We start from the raw sequence: 19,228 nt of genomic DNA on the forward strand, positions 1-19,228 counted from the left end.
CCCTCAGCGGCCTCTTCAGCGCGCTTCTTAATACCACCCCAAGCACCGTACAGCTGCTGAGAGATATCATCAACGGTAGTTCCCTCAGCAGCCTCTTCGGCACGTTTCTTGATACCGCCCCAAGCACCGTAGAGCTGCTGGGAGATGTCGTCGACAGTCGTACCCTCCTCGGAGCGCGGGTGGGCGCCGTGAGCTTCTCAACGATTAACTTGTGGTTGGTTGGATGAGATGAAGACTTACGCGTGGGAGCTGCGGCTGCAATGGCAGCAAGGATTCCGAGGGCGATGGCAATCTTCATGGTGGTGATGTCGATTGAGTTCAGTTAGGGTTAGAGTTGACTCTGATGTTGTTGATTGGTGCAGGGATGCGGTGGCGAGGCTTCTGCTGGGCAGGTGTAGGTCCACTGTAGGCACCCATATGCTCGATTTATTATTTTATAGATTGATGGAATCGTAATCAATGACGTCCATGTAAGACAGTAGGGCTGCTTACATTGGGTATGTAAGCATGCGTCGTCCTGCATGTCAGCCATGCAATGTCAGCAGCCCTAACCCGACTACCTAGGTAACCCTCCTGCAGTGAACTCCCCGCATCACCCCCAGCAAGAAAGACCCCCAGCAAGAAAGTATCTTGAGACTCTGGAAAGGCCTACCTCATATTATCAGCTCACTGTTCAATTGAGTATGAACTCGCGGCCGACCACAATGTCGCCTCCTAATTCACAATACTCTCCTCGGCCCTCGATCGAGATCGAGAAGCAGAACCTCCTGGAGTCGGGAAGCGATCACGTCCCGCCGAAGAGGAAGCGCTTCCTATTCTCGCATGTCCTGACTCTATACATGGTCATTGGCTTCCTGCTCTTCACAATCGCCGTCATGGCGAGGGATCTGTGGAGGAAGCCGAGAGACCCATCGCTGCAGGTTTACTGTACAATACCACCTAGACCTACCATATCCTGCTCCTAAAAACCCCGTATAGAGCGAGAAAGCTAACTGCCTGAGTATCAAAGCCCCCGCAGCCAGCGCCGTCGAGTACATCCCCGCGCAGCACTTCCGGGCAGCGCTCTTCAACCAGACGGAATACATGGGCTTCCCTACAGACGAGACAGACAGGCTGTGGTCGGACCTGTACAATTGTACCTACCACTCATCCCAGCCCCAGTCCTCCCCGTAGTTTTAAGGTCTAACAATCAAATACAGTCGGAATCTCCACCATAACCGAGGCCGAAGCCCGCCAGCTGCACACGCCGACGCTCCCCATCCCCGGAACAAACCGGTACCTCGTGCAGTTGGACGTCTGGCACGAACTCCACTGCCTTAACGACATGCGCAAGATCCTCTACCCGGAGCGGTATGCCGAGGACTCGCTGGACAGCTTAAAGTTCCCCAATGGGACGATCAACCGAGACACGGATATGTTCCGGCACTGGGGTGCGTCATCCCCACCCCCTCCAGCTTCCGTATCTCAAACGTTGGCTAACCATGTAACCTGGATGATATGGATGATAGACCACTGCATCGACTCCCTCCGGCAATCGCTCATGTGCCACGCCGACATCTCGCCCATCCCCTTCCACGTCAACGTCCCCGCCAGCAAGGGGATCTTCCCGCGCCTGGCGACAACACACACGTGCCGCAATTTCACGAAGATCCAGGAGTGGGCGCGCGAGCGGTTTGCGGGGGTTTGGGAGGTTGAGTTGGAGCCGGAAGATGCGCAGCGGATTACTGAGACGGCGGGGTTCTCGCAGGATCCGGAGGAGGATATTCAGTTTCTTTATGAGCTTTTTCCGGGGAATACGTTTTTTGAGTATTGGAGGGAGCATGGGGTGGATGATAGTTAGATTTCTTATGCTTGTTTGAGGGTATGATAGATGATGATGTATATATCGCGCGGACTGCAGTATTTACTGGAGTAGGAGGGCTTCAGCTGGTTGACATTGATCGGATGGCTTCGTGGTACATATAGTACCGTCGTCGTTCCTGGTACATTGTTAGGTGTCTTAGAGATAATGTTATACAATCTCCTTGATCCCTACGATGCTATTGCCACTTACCCCAGCCCTACCCTAGCAAAGCCGCATTCTGTTCATAGCATGGACCTAAACCTCAGCATCCATCGGAAGCACCGACGCCCATAACAACCTTACAAACCCAAGCATATCCCCGGTTACGTTATACAATGGTATACGTCAAGCCTAGACATAGCGCTCAACCCCGTCCTCGTCCTCCAACCCAAGCACCCCCCTCACCGTCTCCCCACCCACAATCTCCTTCCCCAGCCGCACCGGCTCCGCCTGCGACACCCTCACAGCATCCAGGACCCCCCGTCCGTCACGACACCGATGCGCCACGCCCATCCCATTGACAACAGCGACTTTCCGCTCCGCGTCGATGACCCGCGGCTCGAGCGTGTCGTCCGCGCAGCAGACGATGCCCTGTAACATTTTAGTCATGGTCATCTCGTACGTACTTACGCTGAGTGCTAATGGTGGTGTGTGGTATGGCATGGTATGGTATGGTAGGAGGAGTGTGCACCTGCGCGATATAGTCGAGGCAATGCCCCAGGTGCTCGGCGTCCAGGGAGTCAGCGTCACGCAGTCCATCGCGTCTACTCAGGCTGGGACGTTTGAGCGGGGGATGGGAGCCGTGGTGGTGCGCCCCCGGCGGCCCCGGTTCGAAGAGCGCGGCGCGCAGCATGTCGACGCAGTGGGACTGGTGGAGCATGGAGACGCCGTAGCCGTGTGCTTTTGCTTTTGCTTTTCCTTTTCCTTCGGTATCGGTATTAGGTTCGGTGCCGTCCTGCACCTGGATCATAAAGAAGCCGCCGTTTGCGGTGAGGCGGGCGTTGGAGAGGAGAGTGCTGTTTGCGGAGGGGTTGTCTGGGAAGAATGTTTGGATTGTTGTTTTGGCGCCCCGATCGAGAGCTAGGTTGGCGTCGGGGTTCGGGTTCGCGTTTGCGGTTGGGATGGGGTTGTTGGGATTCGTGGCTGGTGTGGTTTGGCAGCGGCATATGGTACCTTGAATCCTTGGGTATTGGTGGTAGGCCCCGGTGAGGAGGAGGAAGAGGAGGAAGGTTAGGGAGAGGGTTATGAGGGGGTAGAAGGGGCGGGGGGTGTTGAGCTTGGAGAGTGGTGGGATGCCCATTGCCAGTGGTGTGGTGCTGTCCACTGTTTGATATCGGTTCCTTGTGCAGGGCTTTTGGATGAGGCCCTTGTAGCTGGAGGTGTGGTATGGAACCTATGGTGTGGTAGGGACGGCGTTGCCCGTCCTTTCTGGAGCCACAGGTTGGAGCTGCGCTGATCGTCTGGTAGGGGTGTTTCTGCTGACGGTGAGCATGAATCGGGCCCGTCAGCAGTCAGCAGCTGGGTAAGTGCCTTGATTTAGTCCTGGTGGAGTCAATGCTGAGGATATTCCTGTGCGAGCACTGTGGATATCTGCTCCGATTGTGAATATGCGGTAGTTACTACGGTATGCCCAAATTGCGTACCCCGAATACTCTAAGGCCTGTTTGACTACGGTCTCTAATAGGTCCGGTAAAAGACAGTCAGTCAAAACCAACAGACACTCTACCATAGAGTCTCCAGGACGTCAAATCACAACGAACCCCCCCACCACGCATCCCCCATCACCACACCCTCGACCCCATTCTCCCGCGTCCAGTCCCGCAGCGCCCCAAAATCCCGACACCGATGCCGCGTGCCAAAATCATACTTCTTCGCCCGGCGCGCCTCACGGTCCCCGTCCTCAAAGTACATCAGGATCGGCGCAATATCCGACCAGCACAGAAACGTCGTCCGCAGTCGATCGAGGCATTGCTCAACACGTTGCGAGACTTGCTCCTCTGTGCCCTGGAATGAGGGGAGGTCGTAGGTGCCGTTGGGGATCTCGTCGCGCTGCCCGTGCAGACGCAGGAGGTTGAGGCAGTGGAGCTGCACGAAGACTTCGGGGAGGGCGAGGAGGGAGGTAGGGGTGTTGGGGGAGGAGATGAATTCGTATTCGGATGCGGATTCGGGTTCGAGTCCGGTGTCGGTGGTGAGGTTTAGATTGGGGAGGTGGGAGGCTGGGATTGCGATGGGGTGGGCTTGATCTTTCAGCTTGCTGCAGATTCTATGTAGTATGTAGGTAGATAGGTCATACGCGGAAGAAGCTCCCTCCATGCTGCTTCCCGCTCGGGTAAAGGCGAGTCAAAGTATAAGGAGTGCGCTAGGAAATGGATTGGCGGGAACATTGTCCAGTCGTATTTGATGGCAGCTCTAGCTGGCGTCCAGGGGGACATTTGGGCGTCGCATTGCGCGTCATTTGGTGAGAATGTTATTGCGTCGAGGAGGAGGGCTGAAGAGGCGAGCAGCAGAGCGGCTGATGCGCCGAGCGAGAGATGGAACTGGATGTTACCGCACATAGCGAGTTAGAATGGAACTTGGACGTCGTTCTATGGCCTGGATGTGGCATTGTGAGTGTTTTGGCTGCTTACATTGATGACAGCGGATCTTGCAGGCTGACACCAGCCCAGGTGCCCTACCTGGGCAGCGCTGGGATCCAAACGTTCTTTGCGAGACCCATTGACAAAAGCAAGAGAATCTTGATATGACATCCTTGAACCTAGTAGTGAAGCGGCTCTTTCGCCCCCTTGTTGACAGAAAGGAGAAATACAAGCAGATCGATGATGGCCACCTGCAGTCTCCAGCTACGCCCGTCAAATGGCAGGAAAATCACAGACAGCCGCAGAGCGCGCAGCCAATAGCCTTACTCTTCATCAGTGCCGTTGTCTTTGCGCTCTCACTGCTTCTCAACAGATTTGTTAGAGATTATCTGCCTATTGAGCGGGCTTGTACGGCGCGGTTCTCTCCATGGGGTAAGTCCAGTTCACTTCTTCAATTGTAACTGCGCAGACGAGCGGCTGAGCAACCGTTGGCAGCTCCCATGATAGAGGCAGTATCATACGAATGGACGCAATACGACTCTGTCAACCTTGATCCCGACTACGCGGGTCCTCCAACTTGGGAGAGGGAGTCGAGGTGGCCAGAGCAATACGACCGTAGGTCAGCCCTAATCCAAGGTATCGCACCCAGGTTGCTAACCCTATTTCAGACGGTTTCGTCACTTATCCCTACAACAAAATCTCCCTCTTGAACAAGTCCACCAATGACGACTGGTGGGTTCACGACGGGGACCTCATCGCGCTTCCGGAATGTACGTACCCCTTCCACCACCTATTTCATATATCAACTGGAAATGACTATTTGTAGGGGCGCATCAAGTCCACTGCATCTGGCTGATCCGGCAATGGCTGTACCGCGACGCGTTCGACTACAGCCCCTTCACCAACATCAGTGCCGCCCGCTTCCACATGCACAAAGACCACTGCTTCCTCGTTCTCAAGACTATGGTCGAATGCAAGGCCGACGCGACGCCGATTTTGTTTGCCAAAGACGATAGCAACTTGGGGGCCTGGAGGACTGTTGATCCGCCGAAGCTGTGCAGACGGAATGAGCGGTTGGTTCAGTATGTAAAGGAGAACATGGTTTGTGATTTGGAGTGTGAGCCGCGGGATTTAGAGGATTAATCAATTTACTTGACTGCGTTTACTGGATGGTGTTAGCATGCTAGCCGGATGGAGGACCTTGATGAATGCTCCAGGGCTACCATAGAGTTGAAGCTGTATCCTATGGTAGTGGATGATACTGAGATCCCTTGAACTTGGTAGAACAAATTGTAGCACATATTGACCTAGCCTAACCCTCGTTGCGTACATTTGATTTCCCTCCAGCTTGCCTTGCGCTGTACGCTATAGCCCTGCAGACAGTTGCTTACTGCTTACAACTACCATAGGTAAATGCTGTCAGCATCATGCGCGCTTATTGCCATCTCAACTACAGCAACCCCGAATCCCTTGCAAAGCGTCACCCTTACAGATCCGTTGTAAGGACTTGATGGTCAATCAGCTTGGTTCTACCAGTACTCCGTAGAATCAACAACAATGGCAATGCTCAGAGTGAAAGCCCTCCTCACCCGCCTCACCACCTCCAGAACCCAAACGACCGCGTATGAAAGCCTTAATATCAACGACGACGATGACGAGACAAAGGATACAGTGGCAGACGCCACGCGAGGACTTAGACAGCCCCCATCTCGGTCCCGCCAAAATATGATCCGTATATATCAACAGTTTGCGGAGATCGGTGACCGGCCAATGCGACTGCTAGGGCTGAACATCGTCCTGCTCTGTATATCGGGAGTCCTATTCTGGAGCTCCCTCAACAACCCAAAGTGCCTCTCACTCCGAGAGCAGATCTCAATGCCTTGCAAGTCCACCCCATCCACCATCACAGAATCTCAAAACAAGACTCCCAGAGGAGAGGAGAATCGAGGTCTCTAACATCCAAGCCTCACCACAGCCCCCGTCCTCCCCAACCACCCAACCGAATACAGCACCAAAAGAGTTGACGGCACCCTCTTCCCAGGCCCAAACCCCTCCATTTTCCGACAACCCCCCAGCCCCGAAGTCGATCTCGCCTGGGACGCCATCACCGACACGCGACCAATCCCCCTAACCCGCGCCGACGTCCTCGCACTCGGCAAAGACCCCTCCTCCTCCGTGAAACTCCCAGACGCAATCTTCGGCCTCGGCGACGAGATCTACGCCGGCCGCCTCGACGTCCTACACCAGCTGCACTGCCTCAACGCCCTGCGCCGCGAAAGCTACTTCGAGTACTACTACAGCGCCCAGTACGCCAGCCCCGCCGAGGCGCACAACGACACACTGCACGCGTTCCACCTGAACCACTGCGTGTACATGCTGCTGCAGAACATCGTGTGCCGGGCGAGCACGGATGTGTATACGCATGTGTGGACGGACGCGGTGGGCCACCCGTGGCCGGACTTCGGGATCGAGCATCGGTGTGTGGACTTCCAGGCGATTTTGGAGTTTCAGAGGGATGGGGGCGTTGATGAACGGGCGTTTGTGGGCTTGAGGGCGGGTGTTGGGGATAGAGTGCATCGTATGAGTAGCTTTTTTAAGAAGGTTGTTGATCCGGACAGGTTTGGGGGGCTTGCGGGGGAGATGGGGGAGGGGGAGATTGCTTGAATCTACTACTATGGGTTTTGAATAGGATAGTTACTGTAAAGTTGGCTGAGGCTTATGGTTCATAGCTATTGCAGAGCGACCTCGGGAGGAGGATGTCGGTCTAACATCGAGAGAACAGTTCATTAGGGACCATTGACGCATCAAGTTGAGGGGGCGATACCATACCTATCCATATGCATGCTTACATAGGTGCCAAGTTGCTTACATCCAAATGTAAGCAGCTTGATCTGGACAGGTCAAGCGATGACCCGACCTGACTGGACCTCGGTCACGTACCGTTGCATAGCATCATCACCGACGACTTCAACAGACACAAGTACTAGGTCTCGAGAACTGGTAGGAAACCACCCCAGCCCATCCGCGCAATGTCCTTCACACCTAGGGCCCAGCCCAAGCCCCCGAAAAAACCAAGTTACCTCCCGCTAAATTCCGACCAATGCGAGAGCAACGGGCGTCCCGCTCTATCCTTACAAGATCTAAAGCAAAAGCTCTGGACCCCAGTTCTGTTCATCACACTGGCCATCATCGCGATCATCCTGTCGATTTCTGTCGTCGCGTTCGTAGAGGGTCGGAATGGCGAGAGCGAGAGATCAAGGGTCCGGGTATCGGCTCCCATTATGCAATGTGAGTTCGCGACTACCATACCATACCAATCAAGAAGTTTCCAGCTCATAGTACGAAGCGTTATGGTAGAGTGGGAGAGACTAATAGCACATAAACAGTCCCAATGACCACCCGGACCTTCCTCGAAACACCCTCGTTCGAGAACCTCACGACAGAAGCGCAAATTAGCGCAGCGTGGGGCGATTACGGACTGCGTGAGCGCCCTCCCCCTAGGATCCTTCTCTTCCGCTGCAGAGTATCATACGTTTCTAACAGCTTCACACGGCCCAGCAAGCTACGGCTTCATCACCCTCTCCTCCCCCGGTAAATTCAACCTCCCGCCAAACGAAGACGTCGTGCCGGGTGCAACGAACGCGTACATGATTTCCGTCTACCACCAACTGCACTGTCTGAAGGCGTTGCATGTGGCGCTGTTACCGGTTATTGTTGGGGCTGAGCGGGGTGGTGCGGAGGACGTGGCCGTCCATCAATCGGATGAGAATCAGGCGCCTGGAGCCTCTCACTCTGGGTTCGAGCATAACCACATTGAGCACTGCCTGGATTACCTGAGGCAGGCTGTAATGTGTGCGGGCGATGTTACACTAGAGCCGCCGGACCAGCGGCCCCAGGAAGGAAAGAGTCCGTTGCAGGGGTGGGGGGTGGAGCATCGCTGTAGAAGTTGGGAGGGGATTGAGAGGTGGAGAGGGGAGAATGGGGTTATATAGCCTGAGCTTGAGCTGGGCTTAATTGCGTCTAATGGCGCTGAGGACGTTGGAAGTGTGGTAGAAAAGAGTCGAGATATGTTATTGGCCTTATCTAAATCAAATCCTGAAAAGGTGCGCTGTTACTAAAACCGCGAATCGTCTGTATACTGCCATCAGTGCAACTCGGCAACGACCTTTTCCAGGGCATCCGTTTCTTCCTGCTGATATTTTGCGAACGGAGTCCCAGACAGGTTGTTGATGCTAGCCTGGGCCAGGCCGACAAGTTCTTTAGCCTCGATGGCCTTCCCCTGCTTCCATAACACCTTGATCAACACCCTCAAGCTTCCCAACGCCTGAGGGGTATCCTTTCCCAGACGCGGATGAGCCTGGATAGCCGCCAGAGCGTCACGGGCATTTGACTCGGCTTCCTCGTACTGCCCCTTCTCCTCGTAGAGCGCCGACAGATTGTGGAGGGCTGCGAGGTCTCGGCCAAAAGGGCCCGGCCCGGGATTGTTGACCAGCTCGAGGAGGACCTTCTCTTGTTCGTCGACGTTGCCAAGACCCTTGTGCACGTGGAACTGGCTGCTCTTGAGCGACTTCCAGGTGTTGTAATCCGTGGTGTGGAGAGCGGAGGGCTTGCTGCTGGCTTCGGCTTTGGAGAGCTTTTCGGCGAGAGTGGCTTGAAGGGCGTTGAGCTTGGTGTTGTTGCAGGCGGAGGGGTCGAGCTTCAGGTCGTCGAGCTCCTGTGGAGTGAGGACTGCAGCAACTGTGCTGGCGACTGTCGGGTCGAGAGAGGCCCAGAAGGGACCGTTTGGGGTAGAGACTTCGCCGGGGATTGCTTCGGAGGACATCGTGATGGGTCGCTGTATGACGGAGTGTCAAAGTATTGAGTAAATGGAATGGATAGAAAGAGTTTGCTGATGGACAAGCTGCCAGGGTGAACAAGCAGATGAGGACGGAAAAGAAAGGAAAAGGAAAGGAAACAAAAGCAAGGACGGCAGAGGGGGTGTTTGTTTGTCACCCAGGCAGCCGCTGTCACAAGGGGCTTCTTCGCCACCCGGCGCACCAGCAATGTCAGACTCACGCCCACCAACTTTGGAACGGGCGAGTCAGCTTGAACTCTGAGTCTCAACACGAGAGAATCATTCGTCGGCAGTCTAGCTTGGATCAGGGGTGTAATGGTCATCCACAGTTGGACCCCGGCCTACCTACAAAGTTCCCTATCAGGCCTAGTGCGGGACACATCAGCCTGTCTTCCTCTCCCCGTTCTGCCTCCGGCTGCAACCATCGCAAAATCGCAATCCTTCCCCTCTTTAGCCTCATCGATTCCGCTCTACAAGTTGGCCAGGGCCTACTTGCTGCATTCTGAAGGTGGGTCACAGCGAACACCTGTTCACCTCTTAAATCTTAATTACCGCCACTACCGCTAATTCGTTCCATCTCCCGCATAAGCGGCCGATCGTCCATTCCAGCGCCCCCGACAGGTTGGAAAAGCTGTCGATCAGCAACCTAAATTTCGGCAGGTTTTATCACGCAATGCAACCCTCATTGCTTATCACTACGCCCTGCAGATGGTAGGATCATGGCTGACAGTACATATAAGCGTCAGCTTCCGGGCGAGCCATGTATGTCATTCCCAACTCAAGCAATTACAGATGGAGATCCAGGAAGACGAGGCCAATCTGGTCAAGCAAGCATCCAATGCCAGAGAACGGCGGAAACTACAGAATCGTCTAGCGCAGAGAAACTTTCGTCAGTCTCAAGCCCTTTCGTTATATGACCGCGCGCAAAGATACTGACTAGGCACGACAGGCCGTCGACAGAGTCTCAAAGAGAAGCAGCAACAACAGACCCAGCAGACTCAAGCCGCGGATGTTGTTCAGATAACTACAAACTCACGGGCTACCGCTGACGTAGCCCATCAGTCGCCCTTACTTCCCGATGACACCCTGCAAGAAGTACGAGAAGCCCCTCCGCGAGAAACCGCGCAGAACAGAGGTCAAACCAAGCCTGGCGAGTCAGCGACATTTGCCTCAATACCCCCACTTCCAAGCCTTGAAATTTATTCCGAGAATGTAAAGCACACCGGGCCCGCTGGCCCAATATCCCCCGTTTCCTTTCCGCTCTTTTGCTCGCCGGAAGAACTGTGGATAGATCGACCGGGTGATCGGCCTCAGGTGGGCGGGTCCGAGACCTATCAATCTACCTCTGCCAGTAATGACATGACAGCCATGTCCCTATACTCAGCCCCGCACGGCGCGGGTCTTCTCCCGAAGCATCCCCCATCAGAGACCATGAAGGCCCTTGCATCGCCTGATCAGCGATCAACAGATGTAAGGGGCCCTGCCGAGAATGGATAGACAAGTACCTCGTCTCACCGTCGCAGGGCAGGAAACGCCGACAACCATCCGAGCACGCCCACGAAGATCGTGATCGAGATCAAGATCGGTGCCAACCCACCTCCACCCGACGCCTTCCTGCCCACCTCTTCACTCCACCTGACACCTCGTTGCCGTTTAACGACCCCCACTCCTCCGAGACCTGCGAAGGGAAGATGACGCTCCATATCTGCGCGGAAAAGGGCTACGCCAACATCCTTCGCTTCCTGCTCAACTACGGCGCTGAGATTGATGCCGCCGATAGTCTTGGCCGGACGGCCTTGCACTATGCGGCCCTGAAAGGCCATGTTGATTCCGTCCGTGTGCTGCTGGAGCGAGGGGCCGACACTGAGTGCACGGATGAGCTTGGTCTTAACCCGCTGCATGTCGCTGCGCAGAATGGGCATGAGGCTGTAGTGCGGATGCTTGTTTGTGAGGGGGCGGATCTGAATGCTCGGGTCCGGCTTTGGGGTCGGACGTTGTCGTAGCCGCAATTGGGCTGATTGGAGATGTTCTTGTGCATTTACGGGCGCGGTTACTTGTTACTAGATCTATGAATTGCGGGTACGAAGCTTATATTTTCAAGTCCAGTGAAGCGTTTATTGCGAACAGATCATTTTGAATATTAACGCTACCAAGATCAAGGCTACCCTAGTGATTCACGTTTCCCTTAATGACAGAGCACGCTAGAACACAGTTCCAGGCTAATACAGAGTTCCGCCTGCGCCTACAATACCTATACTTTGACCTGGTTCGGGGTCAAAACGTCTCGTCTCCTGTTCAACTGGATTTATACACTTGACCTGACTTCTCAAGGTCCATAGGCGTCAAGCCAATGCCGAGTCCCTCGTCGGCTCCGCACTGACTGCAGCATTTCGCGCTCAGCGAGCCCCAGCAACACAGAACGCGCCCTCGAGCCGTACGCGGATATCGCAGGATCGGACAGGGGAAACAATCGAGATACTCGGCGAGAACGGCGAGGAAGCTGAAGAACAGCCGAGACTCACGCCGCCCATTTCCATCCGTTAAGACCAAGACCAAGACCACGCCGCCACCAGCCTACCAAACAAAGAAAACAAACCCAGTCGAACCCATTGGTGCCCCTGCCTCCGCTGCGCCAAAGCCCACTGGACCACAAACCCACGCACAGGGCAACTCCAGTCGAAGCCCTGCCTCCGCGAGAAACCCGGCCAACGATGCAAGGCCTGCAGCAGCGCCAGCCGCAAATGCAAGGACGGGTGCATTCAAGCGGCGGGCTGCGCGTGAAGACGAGAGTGAGACTGTGAGGCTTCTGCGGTCGATCAATCGGCACTTGTTTTGCTTGAGGGAGATGATTGGGGAGGAGTTGGTTCGGCCGTCTGTTGATAGGGGAGGGGGGTGTTCGAGAGGTGATACATGTGCTTGATAGTATGGTAAGCCTTAGCTGATTAGTGCCGGTGACCTTTGTCCACGGTCCTTAGTTTGTTTCGAGTATAATACGAAACCTACAGTCGCCAGCTGAGGAATTCGGTCCGCATTGTATGACTGTTCAATGTCAGACCTATCCTCTAATGCATCCATTGTCCCCTTCGAACAAACACAGCGCTTTGAGGCCTTCTCGGCGTGTGGGAGTCTCTTTCAGACCCTTTGCTGCCGCTCGTTGAAAGACGATAATGCGGCTTTGACGTCGAGCCAGCTGCTAAGCTCAAGAATCAAAGACATTCCGAGGCCAGACTACCAAAGCTCATTATTACCCCTCGAGCTTTCTGCTTCTTCATCGCACAGCTCACCACACTCTCTGGGAGATGCTTGGGACAAAGGTCGCAAGGTCCGTGGCTTGCTTGTGAGTGCTGCGGGTCAGCTGTCGAGAACAGCGAGAAGAAAGTCACAAGTCACGCTCGAGTCGGCATAAACAGGAGTCTTCGTCCCGCAGAATAGCACTGCATTATCATCATCATCATCATCATCATCATCATCATCATCTTCTTCTTCTTCTTCTTCTTCTTCTTCTTCTTCTTCTTCTTCTTCTTCTTCTTCTTCTTCTTCTTCTTCTTCTTCTTCTTTCCATCTTTCCATCTTTCCATCCTTCCAAACCCCACTCTTTCCAACGCCCACTCTTTCCAACAGCGAGAATCACAGACCGAAACCATGTCCGCGGAATACGAACGTCCAGACGATGTCGAGGTTGCTGCCGAAGTAGCCCGAATCTTCGCCGAGGCCCAAGTCGAGGCCACTCTCATGGGCTGGACGGTGATGCGCCTCTACACAGGGCCCAGCCAGCATCACGATGGGGTAAGCATAGCCCCAACTCCCGTCTTAATCCCTAATCAATCCAATCCCCAGAGTATCCCACCCATACTGACTTCTCTCTCTCTCTCTCTCCAACTCTAGGACATCACATTCGTGATCGAAGACCCCCAGCTCGACGCAGCAAGGGACGCCCTGTCCGGCGCACCGCGACAAGTCCTGCTCCGCGAAGAAAAAGACACCCTGCTCATGTATCCCAAAAACGACCTCCCCAACGAGAAATACACCCTCTGCACCGACACCTCCTGCGTCGAGCTCGAGGAAAACCGAGAGGGCCACCCGGGCTATTACTACGGCGACAACCAGTTCAAACGCCACCCCAAGCCCACCCCCACTTCCACGTCGACGGAGGCACCGTCGTGTACCTGGTCCGCAAGTCCGAGAACCTCTGGTGGCTCTCCACCCAGGACCTCGACCTCGACCTCGACGCGGACTTGAACTTGGACTCGGACTCGTGCGTGACCCTCTCCACGGACAACACCCTGCCCTTCCCCGCCCACTGGCGCGACCTGCACCCCGTGCGCGTGCTCAAGACAGGCCCCTTCCTCAAGGCCCTCCTCCTCCTCTGGATGCGGGACGTCCAACGCCGGTCCGAAACCTATCTCTGGATGTTCTGGAACGCAATGGTCGACTGCCTTGCACGGGGCCCTGCGGCTGAAGTGCCACTCCGCGGTGAGGGGTTCCAGCGGGCCTGGGACTTTTACCGCGGGAAGATGCATTATTTGAAACGGGAAGCTCTGAAGCGCGGGACGTTTGACGTGCGGTGCCTTTTCCACCACGTTGGGTTGCTCCAGCTCCGGGAGCGCCTGCGAAAGGGGGGTCGGTTCCCACGGGGGCTGGAGCTGAAGGAGCTTGATGATACGCCCGACACTCGGTGCCTCGATGAGATACAGATGGAGAAGTAGTTGCTTGGCCTAGGTGTTCCATAGTTGGTATCGTGAGGTAGTGGTCGTTAGGCTTCACCTTACCTGGCTTTTTGTGTCGTGTTTGATGATTTTTGTCCATTTGCTTCTGATTCCAGTTATTGAGACCAACCAATTTGATGTCTTTGATTAGTTTGGTTCATTTAGTCTACAAAGGAGAGAATAGTAGGTGCACGCAATCTAGCCCAGAGTAGCAAGACATATCTCGAGAACCCGGCAGTCCCATCTATAAGCATGACACAGGTATCACATGCATATCTACACTGACCAAATCGATACATGCTCTTCCTTGATCTGAAAGAAACGGTTTGAAAAAATCACTCGTCATCACAAGCCTTGGAAAATACTCCACATGAGTTGGCACTCGGTGTACCCCAGGCTGGCGGAATTTCGGCATGTAGTAAAGTCTGCGAGATTGTACGGCGGGGATGATGTGCTGGTTCGATTCTGAAGAGCGTCAAGCTGGGACCTTGTCAACGCGGGCCAGCCTGCGTTGGAACAGGGCATGGTCATGATCCTCAGCGTGCATGTGCAGTCTGGGTGAGATTACCCGGGTTCGAAGATGGTGCGATGCTTATCGCGCACCACGCTGTTCCATATCGGTCTCTTTCCTATTTGCCAGCAATGCGACCGTGAGCATGAAAAAGCTATCTGCCTCCGGAGATGCAGTTGACAGGGCTTCGGGTAGCTTCGTGCGTGAGCTTGAGATGAGTCCATGGAGTGTCTTGCTGAACTTGTTTCTCAGCTGAGCTCGTTGTGCCGCCGTTACTGGCCCTTCCCGATGGAGACGAAAACTATCTTGAATCGCGGCTTGCAGAGGGTTTTGACCCTCGGGGAACAAGTGCTGCACGAGTTGCTCGAGGGACACCTTGGTTTCAGTGTCCCAGGCGTAGTCGTACAGGTTTGGAGTCATCTTCGTATCCTTGACTACGGTTCGGACTGGAACATCCTCGAGCAAGATACGCTCTTCGCCGTGGAAGAAGCGCATATGCAGGTTTTTCGCATCTTCCGTCACACTTATCGCGGTCATGCTGAAGAATATCCTGGGATCGGCCCCCATCAGGATAAAAAACGCAATGCGTGGGATAAGGGTCGTCGCATCGGATAGGAACGACTTTCTCATGCAGGCGATGAAAACGAAGTGAAAAAACGACCATGGGCGCTGGGGGAAGGAATCATTGGGCGAGTAGCCCAGAGCGCTATCGGAGAAATATCTCGTCAATGGGGCAAATGCCGCAGCAGGTCGGGGATACTCTTCCTCACTCACAAGGTAGGAGCAGAGTACCGCGATTTGGACCCGCGCGCGTTGGGGTGGCGACTGTCGAGCCTCGGTTTGTATCAAGCCCATAAACCCGTATAAACCAGCCGAGAGCATGATAAACTCTGCGGGTTTCAGATGAAGGTAACCGGGGATTCCTGCGAGTATACGCCGCCGAAAGGCCTCACATTCTTTCCGGTGCATGCCAGACATCGTGGTCCTGACTCGCCGAAGTACGTGGCACAAGTCGAATTTGAGAGTTTGAGACTGGGCTTTGATAAGCAAAGAATGGATATCCGTTTCCAGACTAGGGACTGCAGGTGGTTGTGTAGGCGCAGGGTCTTCTTGAGACGGTCCCTCATGAGAGCCCCCGTCTCACCTCGACGCGGACGCGTAGTCGGCCAACTCGTGCGGGACGGATTTCAGATGGGCCAGAAAGTCTGGCAGGCGGCGCGAAGGGGGTCGAAGGTTGTCCTCTTGTCCAGTATGGTCATCTTTGACACAATGTCTTCGCTCGCAAGAAACTCGACAATCGAGCGATGCGTAAAGACCACGTAGGTCTGGAAGGACGGTTGACCCTGGGCGACCATATCTTTCACCTCCAACAAGCCTTTGCAGTACCCGTAGACGTTCCTCCGGGCGCGATCCAGGCGTTCGTCTACTTGAGCCTGCGGTAACGGACTCATCGCACGGTCTGCAAATGTCCTGGACTTGAGATAGTCGCCCAAGAAGGATAGACGCAGCAAAGGCCACGGTGCACACGAGAGGGACATCACTAAGAAGACGTAGGCGTCTTTCCGGTTTTTCTGGTGAACTGAATCTACTTGTCGCTTGAAGAGCTTGTTAAGCTCGGTCGGCAGACCGTTGACTTTCTCATAAAGTACATCGAGGTCGTCGCCTTGGGACAAGCCCTGGTCCAGTTCCTGGGAAATCAGGGTCACCCATAAGAATACCCCGTCAGGCCTGGCCATAACGTGTCGTAGCAGACTCTCTTGCTCGTCGCTGCTCGTGATCTTCTGGAAATAAACGTTCCCCTCGATCGTTTCCCTAACGTACCTGGATATGGCCAGGCAACTTATCTCGTGAACTCGAATAAGGGGATAGCTTTTTAGGTGAGCCTGAATTTCCGGCAAGTCTCTCGTGGAGACGCATAGCTTGATATCCGGGTTATTGCGCACCCATGAGAGCAACTTCGCCAACAAAGTGTTGTTCTGCCCGACGTACTCGTCGAGCGCGTCAATGAAAATGACGAGCTTCCGGGTTTTGTAGATCTCCTCCTTGGAGCTCCACAGAATCTCGAATGCCCGGTCGAGGTCGCGAGTTCTTTCGAAAACAATCCGGCTTTCGCTGGTACTTGCGTCCCACTCGTTGGGGAAGAGCAGAGGTATTAGATTAGGCGACCGTACGGCCACTGAATACAGCAGACTCCTCACCAAGCCGTTCCAGGTGTTCTGGTCCTTGGTTCCGGGCTTCCACAAGAAAACACTGCCGATTACCAAGGACTTTTCCCGATCGCCCTTGGCCGCCCACTGTCCCAGGAGGGCCTTAGTCTTTCGGTTATCCAGCAGGTATTTCATGATAGTAGACTTCCCGCTGCCAATCTTCCCACACAGTTGGAACACTCCGCTTCCCGCCCGCAGCCATTGTATGAGATCGCGTCGTGCTTTTCTTGCCGCGTCGCGGTCCGCTTCGCTAAAGTCTTGCAGGTCGGAGCCTTCATCGTCTAGAAGCCAGTCGAAGCTCTCGAAGTCGGAGTTTGCGATGGCGTCATATCGTTCGTTGACCGAGGGGAATCGCAGCCCGTTGGGGACTCTGCCTTCCCGCACTCGCTGGGTGGCAGTTTGGAGCGGTTCCAGCAGCTCCTGTATCCGGCCACAGGCATCGGGTGAGAGATCCGCGAGGGCAACTTTACGGTGAAGCTCGTCGATGGTCTTTTTCATCTCGTCGAGCTGGCTTTGGCTAGATCTGAAGCGTCCAGCCAGTTCTTCGTGTCTGTTTCCGTTTTCGATACTAGAAGGAAGCATCTAGGTCAGCGGCAGCGAACTGGGAACATTTGGCTGCTCCCTCAACACTTACTATCCCCTGCCCACAAGGTGCCTCATGAGCCGATTTTGGTGGCCTTCAAAGCTCTATCCTCAATTTCTTGATTTTGCCTTCCTTCATTTGACTGCAGAGGGCCTCAGGCGCTAGTCCCCGCTCCCGTAGCCCTAACTCGCCCCGGCCTGAGCGGCGTGCATCATCATTGGGCCTCTTTGTCTTTGTCCGGTTCTTTGAGTGCAATGGCTTCAGGGTTTGCAATCGTTTGTCTTTACCAGGAAGACATGGACTTGACAATGAACATTGATCGTGCCAGTAGAGTAGGTATATAAAGCCGCTGAATTCCAGTCCTAACATCCATCCTAATTCATTTTATCCCATTAGTCCTCGCCCATCGATCTCCTCCATACTACACCCATCCGACCAACCGACCACCATGGACCCCCACCAGCTCGAGACCATCGAAACCCACCTATCCAGACTCAACGCCCATCTAAGTCAAGCCACCAACTACTCATGGACCATCTCCACGCAGCAACGAACCGCCCTCGAAACTCTAAAGCACACCGACTCCGGCCCCCCTCTAACCCTCCACGACACCGCACAATGAGCGCCCTCGCCTTCCGCCTCCTCCAAGCCCCCTGGTACACGACCACGGACCAAATCCCGAATCTGGACGAGAGGCTCGACGACCAGCGCGCCTTCTACCAGGTCGTGCTGGCTGAGGGCCGTGTTGGTGCTGAGCACGGACAGCCAGGTGGCCCAGTCCCCGACTGGACCGTTTTCCTGTGCGATATTGAGCCCCGGGTTGAAAAGGCTGAGGAATGTGAAGAGTCGGGCTGTGAGAGCTGTGAGAGGGATACCAACTACAACCCCTATGACCGGCTGCACATCTTGCCGCCGCTGGTGATATACCCGTCGCGCTCGTACACGAGTACGAGTACAAGTACGTGCGTATTCCAGAATCCGGGAAATCCAGATGACGATGGTAATGAAATCCCAGCAAGCCCAAGCACATGGACCCGCACCCTCGCGCTAACCGACACCCTTTTTAACGACGCCCGGTTCGCCTCGTACACATGCCTCGGCCTCTTCCCGAAACAATACCTGTGGTTCTTCGAGAAGGTCTTCAGCACCCTGCAGCCCGGGCCAAACAACCACTTCATCGCGCGGCTGTTTGCCGAGTTGTCGGTGTATGGCTTCATACCGCGCGAGGTCGTTGCGGCGCTCGTGCAAAGGGCGCGGTATGGGGCGTTTGAGCGCGTGGGGTGTCCGGATACACCTGGGGATAGGTATTTGCCGTGTGATGTAGAGGTCATGGAGGGGTTTTTGCGGGAGATGCCCGGGGAGGGGTTGGTGGGTTTGGAGTATAGAGGTCATTTGTTTAGGGCGTTGCATTGTTTGTGGACTGTTTGAGTTTGTTGAGTAGGGTGGATGGTGATGTTGGAGGTTGTGGGTTTGGTGGTGGATAGGTTGGCAAGGTAGGGTTATCAACGTCTTTCTTAGTTCCTGTCACTACCATATTATTTAATGAGAATGTTTCTGTTGAGGTTGTTATCTTTAACTCCCATGTGTAGGTTGGGCTTGTCTTTTGGTTACTGGAGTATTGTAGATTCCAATGCACTGCGAAGCCATACTGTTGATCTACCATAGCTCTATTGCGGTCTCTATGGTATGGTACGTTCAGACTTTTTAGAAATGTCTGTCTGGACCTGATAGTTCTCGTTAAGGAGGGCGTTGCACCATTTACGCCAAGGGTACGTCCAATGCCGATCCTTTAAATACCTTACAGTAAGTCTTTCGGCTTCCAAGTTCTTGATACTCACCTAGTAAGCAAGCAAAGTAGTGCAATTCACCGGCGCTTAGTGGTACAGGTCTAGCATCACTATAGCAAGGTAAGGCTCCCAGGCTACTTACAGCTTCTAAAACATGAATTGATATCTGTACAGCGAACAA

General features: G+C 54.5%; 11 protein-coding genes across 11 annotated transcripts; 4 read left to right on the forward strand and 7 right to left on the reverse strand.

Moving 5' to 3' along the window:
* Nucleotides 1-34: 34 nt before the first annotated feature.
* Nucleotides 35-298, reverse strand: BDW74DRAFT_183114 (uncharacterized protein; the record flags this gene model as incomplete). Its single annotated transcript, XM_073730432.1, has 2 exons — nt 35-193; nt 241-298. Coding segments are annotated over 2 exons (217 nt in total), but the record flags the coding sequence as incomplete, so codon positions are not given.
* A 406-nt stretch (nt 299-704) lies between these two features.
* Nucleotides 705-1,840, forward strand: BDW74DRAFT_171071 (oxidase ustYa family protein; the record flags this gene model as incomplete). The annotated part of the gene is made up of 4 exons (XM_073727254.1): nt 705-927; nt 1,010-1,135; nt 1,200-1,430; nt 1,509-1,840. The coding sequence occupies 4 exons, from the start codon at nt 705-707 to the stop codon at nt 1,838-1,840; spliced, it is 912 nt and encodes a 303-aa protein (XP_073578706.1).
* Nucleotides 1,841-2,194: 354 nt separating this feature from the next.
* BDW74DRAFT_183116 (uncharacterized protein) lies at nt 2,195-3,143 on the reverse strand (the record flags this gene model as incomplete). Its single annotated transcript, XM_073730433.1, has 2 exons — nt 2,195-2,434; nt 2,535-3,143. 2 exons carry the CDS (start codon nt 3,141-3,143, stop codon nt 2,195-2,197), a joined length of 849 nt encoding a protein of 282 aa, XP_073578707.1.
* A 449-nt stretch (nt 3,144-3,592) lies between these two features.
* On the reverse strand, nt 3,593-4,398 carry BDW74DRAFT_183117 (oxidase ustYa family protein; the record flags this gene model as incomplete). The annotated part of the gene is made up of 2 exons (XM_073730434.1): nt 3,593-4,080; nt 4,137-4,398. The coding sequence occupies 2 exons, from the start codon at nt 4,396-4,398 to the stop codon at nt 3,593-3,595; spliced, it is 750 nt and encodes a 249-aa protein (XP_073578708.1).
* A 264-nt stretch (nt 4,399-4,662) lies between these two features.
* Nucleotides 4,663-7,083, forward strand: BDW74DRAFT_188709 (uncharacterized protein; the record flags this gene model as incomplete). Its single annotated transcript, XM_073731797.1, has 8 exons — nt 4,663-4,691; nt 4,793-4,851; nt 4,915-5,034; nt 5,088-5,189; nt 5,246-5,501; nt 5,731-5,745; nt 6,027-6,266; nt 6,384-7,083. The coding sequence occupies 8 exons, from the start codon at nt 4,663-4,665 to the stop codon at nt 7,081-7,083; spliced, it is 1,521 nt and encodes a 506-aa protein (XP_073578709.1).
* Nucleotides 7,084-7,448: 365 nt separating this feature from the next.
* On the forward strand, nt 7,449-8,411 carry BDW74DRAFT_183120 (uncharacterized protein; the record flags this gene model as incomplete). The annotated part of the gene is made up of 3 exons (XM_073730435.1): nt 7,449-7,707; nt 7,806-7,901; nt 7,978-8,411. 3 exons carry the CDS (start codon nt 7,449-7,451, stop codon nt 8,409-8,411), a joined length of 789 nt encoding a protein of 262 aa, XP_073578710.1.
* A 55-nt stretch (nt 8,412-8,466) lies between these two features.
* Nucleotides 8,467-9,338, reverse strand: BDW74DRAFT_162461 (tetratricopeptide repeat protein). Its single transcript, XM_073725961.1, has one exon. The coding sequence runs from the start codon at nt 9,239-9,241 to the stop codon at nt 8,564-8,566; it is 678 nt and encodes a 225-aa protein (XP_073578711.1). The 5' UTR covers nt 9,242-9,338; the 3' UTR covers nt 8,467-8,563.
* Nucleotides 9,339-11,454: 2,116 nt separating this feature from the next.
* BDW74DRAFT_162471 (uncharacterized protein) lies at nt 11,455-12,023 on the reverse strand. The gene has a single exon (XM_073725962.1). The coding sequence runs from the start codon at nt 12,010-12,012 to the stop codon at nt 11,794-11,796; it is 219 nt and encodes a 72-aa protein (XP_073578712.1). The 5' UTR covers nt 12,013-12,023; the 3' UTR covers nt 11,455-11,793.
* Nucleotides 12,024-14,551: 2,528 nt separating this feature from the next.
* On the reverse strand, nt 14,552-15,448 carry BDW74DRAFT_183125 (uncharacterized protein; the record flags this gene model as incomplete). Its single annotated transcript, XM_073730436.1, has 1 exon — nt 14,552-15,448. One exon carries the CDS (start codon nt 15,446-15,448, stop codon nt 14,552-14,554), a length of 897 nt encoding a protein of 298 aa, XP_073578713.1.
* Nucleotides 15,449-15,657: 209 nt separating this feature from the next.
* BDW74DRAFT_183126 (uncharacterized protein) lies at nt 15,658-17,259 on the reverse strand (the record flags this gene model as incomplete). Its single annotated transcript, XM_073730437.1, has 1 exon — nt 15,658-17,259. One exon carries the CDS (start codon nt 17,257-17,259, stop codon nt 15,658-15,660), a length of 1,602 nt encoding a protein of 533 aa, XP_073578714.1.
* A 619-nt stretch (nt 17,260-17,878) lies between these two features.
* BDW74DRAFT_183127 (uncharacterized protein) lies at nt 17,879-18,688 on the forward strand (the record flags this gene model as incomplete). The annotated part of the gene is made up of 1 exon (XM_073730438.1): nt 17,879-18,688. One exon carries the CDS (start codon nt 17,879-17,881, stop codon nt 18,686-18,688), a length of 810 nt encoding a protein of 269 aa, XP_073578715.1.
* Nucleotides 18,689-19,228: the final 540 nt, after the last annotated feature.

This window comes from Aspergillus multicolor (genome assembly GCF_047715735.1).
Source record: "Aspergillus multicolor strain CBS 133.54 unplaced genomic scaffold BDW74scaffold_42, whole genome shotgun sequence".
NCBI classification, from domain to species: Eukaryota; Fungi; Ascomycota; class Eurotiomycetes; order Eurotiales; family Aspergillaceae; genus Aspergillus; species Aspergillus multicolor.